The sequence below is a fragment of the Corythoichthys intestinalis genome, chromosome 14 (genome assembly GCF_030265065.1).
Source record: "Corythoichthys intestinalis isolate RoL2023-P3 chromosome 14, ASM3026506v1, whole genome shotgun sequence".
NCBI lineage: Eukaryota > Metazoa > Chordata > Actinopteri > Syngnathiformes > Syngnathidae > Corythoichthys > Corythoichthys intestinalis.
In genome coordinates, this window is record NC_080408.1 from 14,056,414 (window position 1) to 14,068,831 (window position 12,418).

Genomic DNA, 12,418 nt, shown 5'->3' on the forward strand with positions numbered 1-12,418 from the left:
GAAAAACTGAGGCGACGAGCTCGGTATGAGGCGAGCAACGAGAGAAACCAGAAGCTAACCTCAATGTCGTCCTTGAATTTTAACAGCGGGGCCTCCATGATGTCGTCCAGTGTGCAGGTGGGCGACTCCACATCAAAAGGGTGGCCGGTCATATTGGCGATCTGATCCCAGTGCCTACGGATCATCGATTTGTTGGTCATCATCTCGAGCAGAGGACACAGTTCGCTGAAGTCGTCAATGGTCTTCTTCAGGTCCATGAAGGCTTGCCACTCCTTCAGGCCCTTGGGCAGACGGCGGCACCTAAAAGTAGTTGAGACTGCAATTAACTCATTGGCTGACCAACCAAACATGCACCACACAATAACTTCTGCATATTATTGTGCTCCCTGTTATGTGTTAGTTAGTCAAGCATCTTAAAACCGTAAAGGGTTTGAAATGGTGATGTATCGCGATACTTTGTAACTAGGGTTGTTCCGATCATGCTTTTTTGCTCCCGATCCGATCCCGATCGTTTTAGTTTGAGTATCTGCTGATCCCCATATTTCCCGATCCGACTGGTTTTTTTTGCTCCCGATTCAATTCCAATCATTCCCGATAATTTTTCCCGATCATATACATTTTGGCAATGCATTAAGAAAAAAATGAATAAAACTCGGACGAATATATACATTCAACATACAGTACATCAGTGCTGTATTTGTTTATTATGACAATAAATCCTCAAGATGGCATTTACATTATTAACATTCTTTCTGTGAGAGGGATTCATGGATAGAAAGACTTGTGACTTTGTATATTGTGACTAAATATTGCCATCTAGTGTATTTGTTGAGCTTTCAGTAAATGATATTGCAGCCATTCAACCCAAATGCATGATGGGAAGTGGAACCATGACTGTGCATAGTGCTACCAATTGATATATCTTCTCTGCATTGACAAATAACATAAGCTGTTAGGATAAAGATCAATTGCAACTTGCTTCCTCACATTGCTTCCCATGATATTTCTAATCGTAGGAAGAGGGATTGTAAGGTTTTAGCCATTTAAAAATAAGCTCTAAAGGCTGCCAAAATTCACTCTACTCATTTTACGCTGCCTTTTATCTCTCTATATAGGTAAAACGGCGCCATTACAGATCGAGCGCGACAATGCGTGAGTTGGACGTGCAGCGCATGCATTAATTGCGTTAAATATTTTAACGTGATACATTTTTTTAAAAATGTATTACCGCTATTATTAGGATAAATTTGATAACCCTACCTTAAAGTGCCTGTGACACAAAAAAGCATGTTTATTTCATAATACACGCGGTATTTTATGCCCCTGAATGATATGGGCCGCTTGGATGTGTGTGGAAGCGATCGCTATTTTTATTTAGTTTTTTGAATCCCGCGCCATGAAAATGAGTGACTTCCGGCTTCGGTCTTGCATTGAGGAGGAGGGCGCTGTGACGTGTACGGTAAAAGACGTCCTCTTCACGCTACTGCGTACTGTTGTGTATGAGGACGAAGGATACAGCTGATTTTGCGGATTAATACGTTTATTTTTCGCATCACGCCAGCCAAACGGCTGCAGAAAAATCATTCTGTATGAGGGAGAGGCGTATGCGCCTTTTTGGAGTTTCAAAAGGTTCCCATTCACTGTGGATATTTACTGTGGGACCATTGGACTTACGAGGAAGTGAGTAAACATCTTGTTTTGTATTATGTCAAATACGAATACAGCGATTACAAAGTAAACACTACAAACTTTCTTTAAATTGAAGGACTACTTACGTTTGATCATTGATAGGCATGTAAAAAGCTCTCCTAATGCTCATTAGCAGCAGCACGTTAGCTGCACAACAACTCCAGCCACCCTCCGCCGGGGAACGAACTGTAAATTGCTCTCCGCCGGGCGGTTTGCCGAGCCACGATGACAATCGACAACCAGGTCGTCATGTCAAATAATCCAGGATAGTTATGTGTGATTTTCCGCTTCGAAGACTTTGAAACATCACTCGGTTCGGGTTAGCATGTCGGCTAGCTGCCACGCCTTCTGGTTTGTTTACATTCCCCGAAGCCGGGGAAGGGAAATGACATATGTCCGATTTAGGTGTCATAAAATATCGTTCGGGAGGTGCGACAGTAAAGGTGAAGTCGACAGTTTTGACCATTATGGAGTAATTTTGCCATGTTGTCCTGAATAAATGCATTTTTATTATTTCATATTCCATTCAGCACAAGACTGTTATTTGTCATGACCATGCCATTTATTTAGCAATTGGGGAAAATACTTGGATAAAAAGAATATCCTGTAAAAATATTGAAGCAAAGAGACAGAAACAATGACATTTTGCCGCTCTCTTCGTCGCGTTTTCCTCGTTGTGAATAGTTCCCCCTCGACGGGCTGACTGGTCCTTCTCAAGCCATTTATATAGCTATTGGGGAAAAATACTTGGATAAAAAGAATATCCTGTAAAAATATTGGAGTAGAGAGACTGAAACAATGACATTTTGTGGCTCTCTTCGTCGCGTTTTCCTCGTTCTGAATAATTCCCCCTCAATGGGCTGAATAGTAAAACCGATGAGCCCAGTCTACCGCTGACGTCATCCACCTGTTGGGGACGCTAAAGCCCTATAATGGTAGGCGTGGCTAACCGGCAGATTAAAAGACTAATTTCTCGTCATCTGTGCTTTGCTAAATTGTTGTATACAGTCGAATCGTCTCAAAATATGATTCTAATTCACATAATAATGCCATTTAAGACTTTTTTTCTCGTGTCATATGCTCTTTAAGCCTAAACTAAAGACTCTGGAAGAGTGAAACATTATGTCTGTAACGTTAAATACAATTAGAAAACGATTTAATTAAAAAAATATATATATATATTAGAAAAAGGCATGGCTGATATTTTTTTGCCGATTCCGATACTTGAAAAATGACGTGATCAGACCGATCGGACATCTCTATTTGTAACCCAAAAGGTTATCGATATGCTCCCGCCATGAATCGATATATCATTTTAAAAAGGTGTCACTGTTTGAAAAAAAAAAAAGGAACCAACGGGTTGCTATCAAAATCTTCCACTACAATAGTGTCCGTGTTAGCTCATTGGCTGGCACTGACGGTGCTAGACGTCCAATCCATTTTGGTGGTCAATTGCACTGAAACAGAGGAATCAAAGCTAGTCTTCCCGGTTTTGGGGGCATTTATAGGTGACTTCATGTTCATTTTAGGGCATTCACTTCCTGTTGATTTTTGAGTCACTTCCTTTTTATTTAGGAATGATCCTGAGTCACTTCATGTTCAGTAACCCAAAATCAACAGGAAGTGATCCATAAATGCCTCAAAATCAACAGGAAAAAAACTTGAAATGCTCCAAGATCAACAGGAATAGACGAAAAATTTCTCTATTGTAGAATAATTTCCTTACCCATGGGTCGTATTCATCATTATTCGTCATATTGTGAGATAATCAGAGGTGGGTAGTCAATAGTAATGTGTTATATTTACTAGAGATGTCCCAATCGATCGGCATCCCGATCGATCAGGTTCGATCACGTCATTTTCAAAGTATCGGAATGGGCAAAAAAATATCGGCCATGTCTTTTTCTAATATATATATATATATTTTTTTTTTTTATTAAATTGTTTTGTAATTGTATTTAACGTTACAAACTTAATATGTTACACTACAGAGTCTTTAGTTTAGGCTTAAGGTAGGGTTATCAAATTTATCCCGAAAACGGCGGTAATTAATTTTTTTTAAATGTGTCACGTTAAAATATTTAACGCAATTAATGCATGCACTGCACAACCCACCCACGCATTGTCGCACTCAATCAGTAATGGCGCCATTTTACCTATATAGGGAGATAAAAGGCAGCGTAAAATGAGTAGAGTGAATTTTGGCAGCCTTTGGAGCCTTTTTTTAATTGGCTAAAGCCTTACACTCCCTCCCCCTACGATTAGAAATATCATGAGAAGCAATGTGGGGAAGCAAGGTAGCAATTGAACTTAATCTTAACCCCTTGTGTTATTTCCCAACGCAGAGAAGATATATCAATTGGTAGCACTACGCACAGTCATGGTTCCACTTCCCATCATGCATTTGGGTTGAATGGCTGCAATATCATTTACTGAAAGCTCAACAAATACACTAGATGGCAATATTTAGTCACAATATACAAAGTCACAAGTCTTTCTATCCGTGGATCCCTCTCACAGAAAGAATGTTAATAATGTAAATGCCATCTTGAGGATTTATTGTCATAATAAACAAATACAGTACTTATGTACTGTATGTTGAATGTATATATTCGTCCGAGTTTTATTCATTTTTTTCTTAATGCATAGCCAAAATGTATATGATCGGGAAAAATTATCGGGAATGATTGGAATTGAATCGGGAGAAAAAAAAAGCAATCGGATCGGGAAATATCGGGATCGGCACATACTCAAACTAAAATGATCGGAATCGGATCGGGAGCAAAAAAACATGATCGGAACAACCCTAATTTTAACAGTCGAAAATGTTTACATTTTAAGGGTTTATTTCACTTTCTTAAAAGCAAAATAAAGGCAGTTAAAAAAAAAAAAAAAAAAGCAAAACACAAACCGAAACCGAAACGAAACCGTGATCCCAAAACCGAGGTTCAAACCGAACCGTGGGCTAACTGAACCGTTGCACCCTTAATAGACTCTATATTAAAATTTAAAAAAAAACAACTCTAAACCTGTTCTGAAAGTCCATTAGCTCGGTATTGATCTTTTCGATATCCACTTGTTTCCATAGAAGCTTGCTGTGACCACTGATGGTCCTCATCACAGTGTCATACAGGCCGTAGAGCTTCTGGAGTAAATCCAGCTCTTTCCTAAGGGGACCAAAAAAGAGACAATTTTTAAGAGACAGATAACTTCTTTTCCTTCCATAAGTATTGAGCCTTTTTTACTTTTTATTTTGAAGGCACTCATAATCCGAGACGGGCAGCCCCAGAAGCTGTTCGCCAGAGTTGTATGTGGTAAAGTTTCGCCACAGTTCGGAGAACCTAGCCTTGAAACATAAAATTACAAGAAAGAAATGGAATCTCATTTTAATAAAGTCAAAAAGTAAGTGTTAGTAAGTAAAAAGCCTCTCAATTTTGAATGAAGATCAACTATGTTTATCTTGATGAGAATGAACTCCATACTCTGAACTGTACTTTGGTTCTTCCATATTTTACATACTGTGTTGAAGTGTGGGGAAACACCCATCAAAATATGATAAATCCTATTGTCATAGTACAGAAATGAGCAGTACCCATCATTCATAAGACTGGGGTTTTCACACTCACAAACGATTTCTTCAATCTAAATTGCTTAAACTTCAAGACTTGGTCAAATACTACATACAGTGCCTTGCAAAAGTATTCGGCCCCCTTGAATCTTGCAACCTTTCGCCACATTTCAGGCTTCAGACATAAAGATATGAAATTTAATTTTTTTGTCAAGAATCAACAACAAGTGGGACACAATCGTGAAGTGGAACAACATTTATTGGATAATTTAAACTTTTTTAACAAATAAAAAACTGAAAAGTGGGGCGTGCAATATTATTCGGCCCCTTTACTTTCAGTGCAGCAAACTCACTCCAGAAGTTCAGTGAGGATCTCTGAATGATCCAATGTTGTCCTAAATGACCTAAATGATAAATAGAATCGACCTGTGTGTAATCAAGTCTCCGTATAAATGCACCTGCTCTGTGATAGTCTCAGGGTTCTGTTTAAAGTGCAGAGAGCATTATGAAAACCAAGGAACACACCAGGCAGGTCCGAGATACTGTTGTGGAGACGTTTAAAGCCGGATTTGGATACAAAAAGATTTCCCAAGCTTTAAACATCTCTAGGAGCACTGTGCAAGCTATCATATTGAAATGGAAGGAGCATCAGACCACTGCAAATCTACCAAGACCCGGCCGTCCTTCCAAACTTTCTTCTCAAACAAGGAGAAAACTGATCAGAGATGCAGCCAAGAGGCCCATGATCACTCTGGATGAACTGCAGAGATCTACAGCTGAGGTGGGAGAGTCTGTCCATAGGACAACAATCAGTCGTACACTGCACAAATCTGGCCTTTATGGAAGAGTGGCAAGAAGAAAGCCATTTCTCAAAGATATCCATAAAAAGTCTCGTTTAAAGTTTGCCACAAGCCACCTGGGAGACACACCAAACATGTGGAAGAAGGTGCTCTGGTCAGATGAAACCAAAATTGAACTTTTTGGCCACAATGCAAAACGATATGTTTGGCGTAAAAGCAACACAGCTCATCACCCTGAACACACCATCCCCACTATCAAACATGGTGGTGGCAGCATCATGGTTTGGGCCTGCTTTTCTTCAGCAGGGACAGGGAAGATGGTAAAAACTGACGGGAAGATGGATGCAGCCAAATACAGGAACATTCTGGAAGAAAACCTGTTGGTATCTGCACAAGACCTGAGACTGGGACGGAGATTTATCTTCCAACAGGACAATGATCCAAAACATAAAGCAAAATCTACAATGGAATGGTTCAAAAATAAACGTATCCAGGTGTTAGAATGGCCAAGTCAAAGTCCAGACCTGAATCCAATCGAGAATCTGTGGAAAGAGCTGAAGACTGCTGTTCACAAACACTCTCCATCCAACCTCACTGAGCTCGAGCTGTTTTGCAAGGAAGAATGGGCAAGAATGTCAGTCTCTCGATGTGCAAAACTGATAGAGACATACCCCAAGCGACTTGCAGCTGTAATTGGAGCAAAAGGTGGCGCTACAAAGTATTAACGCAAGGGGGCCGAATAATATTGCACGCCCCACTTTTCAGTTTTTTATTTGTTAAAAAAGTTGAAATTATCCAATAAATTTTGTTCCACTTCACGATTGTGTCCCACTTGTTGTTGATTCTTGACAAAAAATTAAAATTTTATATCTTTATGTTTGAAGCCTGAAATGTGGCGAAAGGTTGCAAGGTTCAAGGGGGCCGAATACTTTTGCAAGGCACTGTACCTATAGTTCTGTATAAAGCTTTTAACAATATGCTACCCGCAAATTTTACAAAAATATTTTACCATTCGCTAAAGAGCTCTTTGATTGAGAGGTTACAGGGTTTACATTCCCTAAATTTCGAACAACTGTGTTTGTACGTGGAGTGAAACTATGGAACAGTCTGAGTTTACAGCATAAACACTGTAAAATATTCACAGATTTGTACTATAAACATTTGATTTTGTCACAATATATTCAGAGATGGTCTTAAATGTTCATCTGTGTTCTATGTTGCAGTTAACTGTGTGTTCGTAGTCCTTTTACCATTGCTGTATTTGTCCATTACTGGTGTATATGTACAGTATATACAGTACAGGTATGTTTTCTCTTTTTGCTGACAGAAAAAAATGACCATGTGCAAGACTTTTTACTAAGGGCGTAGGTTTGCATAGGGACGGTAGGGACATAACACCACCAACTTTTAAGGATGCTCAAATTGTCCCCACCAACTTTTAAGCAACCTTATTTGAATTATGTAATGAGTTCAGTTGTATAGGTAATTTAGATTGTCTTCCCATAAATTGTAAGGATAGAATTGACCCTACATTACGTTCGGATTTACGTTTACCCCTTTTCACTTGCTGAATATGCTGGTCCATTTTTTCCCCCTTCAAACCCACGTTTGATTGGCTGATGACTAGAACCCCCACATTCACACATGTTGACATGCCGCTTTCTCCACCCCCTTTGAAGAGGAGGGATATCAGAAGGTTTTTTCGGCCAGCAGCAGCCACTTTAAGTAATGTAAAAGACGTCAATGTTGTTAAGGTGGGGAACACCACTAATTTTGCAACTTAAAGTCCGACCTGCATCAGAGTTAGCATAACATTAAACTGTGTGAACTTGCTAACCTATAAAACTCGAGTAGAAAGCTGCTTAGAGACGGGTCTTCCAGTACTTTTTCTACTGCTAACGTTACTCTAACTGTGCATTTATTTCCTAATTAAAATGTATGTATTTTCTATCTCTTATCATTAAAAAAATATTTTTTATTTGCAGCCGATGCAAATTTTTTAAGCCCCCCCCAAGTAATGTAAAAGACGTCAGTGTTGTGAAGGTGGGGAACACACCACTAATTTTGCAACTTAAAGTCCGACCTGCATCAGAGTTAGCATAACATTAAACTGTGTGAACTTGCTAACCTATAAAACGCGAGTAGAAAGCTGCTTAGAGACGTGTCTTCCAGTACTTTTTCTACTGTTAACGTTAATCTAACTGTGCATTTATTTCCTAATTAAAATGTATTTTCTATCTCTTATCATTAAAAAAATATTTTTTATTTGCAGCCGATGCAAAGTTTTTAACCCCCCCCAAGTAATGTAAAAGACGTCAATGTTGTGAAGGTGGGGAACACACCACTAATTTTGCAAATTAAAGTCCAACCTGCATCAGAGTTAGCATAACATTAAACTGTGTGAACTTGCTAACCACTAAAACTCGAGTAGAAAGCTGCTTAGAGATGTGTCTTCCAGTACTTTTTCTACTGTTGATGTTATTCTAACTGTGCATTTATTTCCTAATTAAAATGTATGTATTTTCTATCTCTTATCATTAAAAAAATATTTTTATTTGCAGCCGATGCAAATTTTTTAATCCCCTCCCCCCAAAAACCCCAAAATCCGAACCACTGTAAACATCCTTATATGAAGCAAGCATTTTGAAAAATGACTTTCTCCCAGGAAAATAATTTTATTGTAACTTTTTTCATTTTTAGGTTGGAACCAGCTATATTTGAGAAATGTAGCCAATCTGTTTGGTCTTATTAATGTCCCGTTACCTGCAAAAAGTGTACATGCAGGTTACTCTGTTATAGCATCCCTACCAATGTTGAGACCAAATCTCCGCCCTTGCTTTTTACCATTGCTGGTACGTATTGTTCTTCCTTTACCTTCGATGGGTTGAAAAGTTACCATGTACCTACTTAAAGCAGAATAGGTTGCAGGAAAATATTTATTATGTGCATTATTTGCAGTATAAATGAGAATATGGAGTGGGATTTGAGTTTTTTTTTTCGTCCTACTCCTTTCATGCATTTTTTTTGTTTGGTTTTGTTATTTAATGTAAACTAGTTGAAAGCTGATGAACTGTATGTGTAAAAATTAATGGGAAAAAAAGTGTTTCAAGCGTGTTTTTGGTGAGAGGAATGTAAAGTGATTTTTCATTCCTGTGAGAAAAAGGGATTTATGTTTTGTAGTCAGGAATTTAGTAAAACTATGTTGATTTGAATGTTCTTGAAGTGTTTTTTGTTTTGGAAAAGATCTGTTTTTGAATACATTTCTATGGATGAAATGAAGCTCAAAAATTAATATTTCTTAAACCAGAAAAAAAAAAAAAGTACCTGAAAGACCTGGAGCCTGCGGCTGGCTTCTTTTGGTTCAATTCCTTCAACCATGGGGCCTTCCTGCAGTGTGACGAAAGATCAATTTAAAAGTGCAAATACATGATAGACCCAATGACCTTTTCTGCTTACATTGTCGTATTCATCCATATAATTGTTGACATCTTCTTCAAAAACACTGACACGCTCAAGTAGGTCCTGCTTGAGGTTGGGCTGCATGCAGAAAAGCTGATCCTGAACGGACATCTTGGAAGGAAAAACGAAGATTGGTATCAAAAGTAACTACTGATGCAAGCAGGGAAGGACCAGAAGCTAAAAAAAAGTAGTCATCCAAAAAATATAGTCAAGTACAAGTTAAAAAGTATCTGCAGAAAAAAATACGGTAACACTTTGTAATAACTATCCGCTTTACTAGTTAATAGTTAATAAACTAGTTAATAGATCATTAGTAAACTGTTGATAAATGATTTATTGTTGATTTATGAAGTATTTGTTAACAGTTTGTTAAGCATTTACAGGGTGTTCTTAACCTGAAACAGTTTGTGTAGAAACGTTTCAAGTTTTTGTATGTAACGTTTGGCATTTTTATCTTTTCAGGTTAAGAAATGCTGTTCACTTCAAAAGAAAAGGCATTTTGATAAGGCATTTTGCAGGCAGCGCTCATGTTGCACATTTATAAAAATCTGCCATAGAACCAATAAATATTTGTACTTTTCTTTGTATATTTAACCAATAAAACTTATGACCTTCAACATAAAGTGTATATAGTTTTATTAAGATCCATCAACTAGCATGGGCATTTAGAATGGGGTCAACCATATTGGAACACCCTGTAAATGCTTAACAAACTGTTAACAAATAATTCACAAATCAGCAATAAATCATTTATCAACAGTTTACTAATGATCTATTAACTAGTAAAACGGATAGTTATTATAAAGTGTTACCAAAAATACTCAAGTAAAGAGTAACTTTGTGAGTCACTGCTTACAGTGATATTTTTTTAAACAATGGTATATATATTTTTTCTTAACACAACATCATTTATATGAACTGTTATTATTATATTGTACTATAACCTATTACATGACCACATTAGGCCCCCCAAAAATAAGCAAAAATCATCTACCGTATTTTTCGGACTATAAGTCGCACCTGAGTATAAGTCGCACCAGTCATAAAATGCCCAACGAAGAGGGAAAAAAAACATATAAGTCGCACCGGAGTATAAGTCGCATTTTTTTGCGGAAATTTACTTGATAAAATCCAACATATAGAACAGATATGTCATCTTAAAAGGCAGTTTAAAATAAAAATTCAATAGCGAACAACAAGCTGAATAAGTGTACAGTATGATAATGTTACATTATGCATGAACAATGAAATGCGAACGTGGCTGGTATGTTAACGTAACATAGCTATGAAGAGGTATTCAGATAATTGTAGCAAAGAAAATGCTAACAAGTTTACCAAACCATCAGTGTCACTCCAAAACATAAAAATAACATGTGAAATGATATAATAATGTGTTAATAATTTCACATATAAGTCGCTCCAGAGTATAAATCACACCCCCAGCCAAACTATGAGAAAAACTGTGACTTATAGTCTGAAAAATACAGGTAATTCAAACCAACTGAAACATGACTCGTCCAAAGAGCAAGCATGCCATCTAGTGGAGAAAAAAATACTTCGTACCACAAATTGAAAACAATTCTATCGGTGTGAAATCGCTGCAAAATAAAACTGGGAGAAAGGTTTAAACAAATCCGAGCTTTCAAAGATAGTTTAATTTTTACGGCACTTTAAATAAAGACGCCACGGGACTGAACAGGCTGGCGTGATCATTTGCTTCCAACTGCAAGCTTGTGTATCATCATGTGACTGTATTGTTACTTCTAATTGGTACAATGGAGTCATGTGATTACTTTTGCTTATTGGTGAAACTGATAGAGCCACTGTTGGCATCTCTGGCAAAAATAAGTCAAATCTAATACGTAGATTAAGAGGAAAAATGTAACAAATCTAGTGTAGCCCAAAGTAGCAGAGTAAGTAGCGTTTGCTCTCCACAAATCTCTTTAAAGTACGTTTTTTTTTTTTTCAAAAACATACTCAACTAAATATAAAGGAGTAAATGTAACGCTTTACTACTCACCTCTGGGAAGGACCTGACAATTTTCTCAAAGTAAATCATTATAATCAGCACTAAACTTTGAAGCAATGTGTAGTCTTCTTACATTTAGGGGGGTTCATCCTTCTTCCTAAATGTATGCTTCTAATTCACCCAAAATGGCTGCTTAAAATCATGGCATTTTGGATATTCTGTGTACATCAAGTTAAGACATGCCAACCCAATTTCGATACAATCTGTGAAACTGGTGTCTGAGAACTTTTTTCCTCCGAATGTTTTTCCTCCAAATTTTAAGTGGACATTGGAGAGTGAATAATGGATTTGATACTAGTGTGTGAATTATGGAAAGTTGTCCAGATTCAAGCATTATGGCTAATAACTGGCCGCCAACAATCAAACTTACAGCCTTTGCTAGAAGCCTGGTGAAGAAACGGCTCAGTCCATAAACCTCCGTTGGTTCCTTTTCCATCATTTCAGCTTCGTAAAGGATCAGCACGTCATAAGCATCCTAAAAATCAGTCAAATGTGACTTCTCCAATCTTGTATAAAACAAAAACGCAAACACAAAGCACTTCATACTTGAGTTGAAATCAGCGTTAAGTCCGTGTCTATTTCAGCATCCCGCAGGTTGGCTAGCGTCTTCATGGAGCAGCGAACGTCGTCCAGGTTTGTGATGGGGTGCGACAGCTGTGTGAAGCTTCTGTGTGTATGCAGGCTGATGTTGATGATATTCTTACGGCACTCGATGCGCAGGTATTTGCACAGAAGCCTCTTCCAGGCCTTGGCCTCAATCTTGAGAGATTCCTTTAATTGGTCTTATCAAGATAAACACATCCATATCAAATATTTTTTTTCTTGAATTTTTGTGTCAGCAATGTTGGCTGGAGGAGATGTCTCTCAAATAGT

General features: G+C 37.8%; 1 protein-coding gene across 4 annotated transcripts in view; it reads right to left on the bottom strand.

Moving 5' to 3' along the window:
• The window catches only part of LOC130929877 (dynein axonemal heavy chain 8-like), a 156,568-nt gene that overhangs the window by 107,972 nt on the left and 36,178 nt on the right, over nucleotides 1-12,418 (bottom strand). For all 4 annotated transcript variants that reach the window (XM_057857488.1, XM_057857489.1, XM_057857487.1 and 1 more), the window contains 7 exons: nucleotides 12,092-12,327; nucleotides 11,916-12,020; nucleotides 9,514-9,627; nucleotides 9,382-9,444; nucleotides 4,935-5,035; nucleotides 4,719-4,856; nucleotides 60-300 (listed from right to left, as the gene is read on the bottom strand). In XM_057857488.1, coding sequence (XP_057713471.1) covers nucleotides 60-300; nucleotides 4,719-4,856; nucleotides 4,935-5,035; nucleotides 9,382-9,444; nucleotides 9,514-9,627; nucleotides 11,916-12,020; nucleotides 12,092-12,327 — 998 coding nt within the window. The remainder of the gene's footprint in view (nucleotides 1-59; nucleotides 301-4,718; nucleotides 4,857-4,934; nucleotides 5,036-9,381; nucleotides 9,445-9,513; nucleotides 9,628-11,915; nucleotides 12,021-12,091; nucleotides 12,328-12,418) is intronic.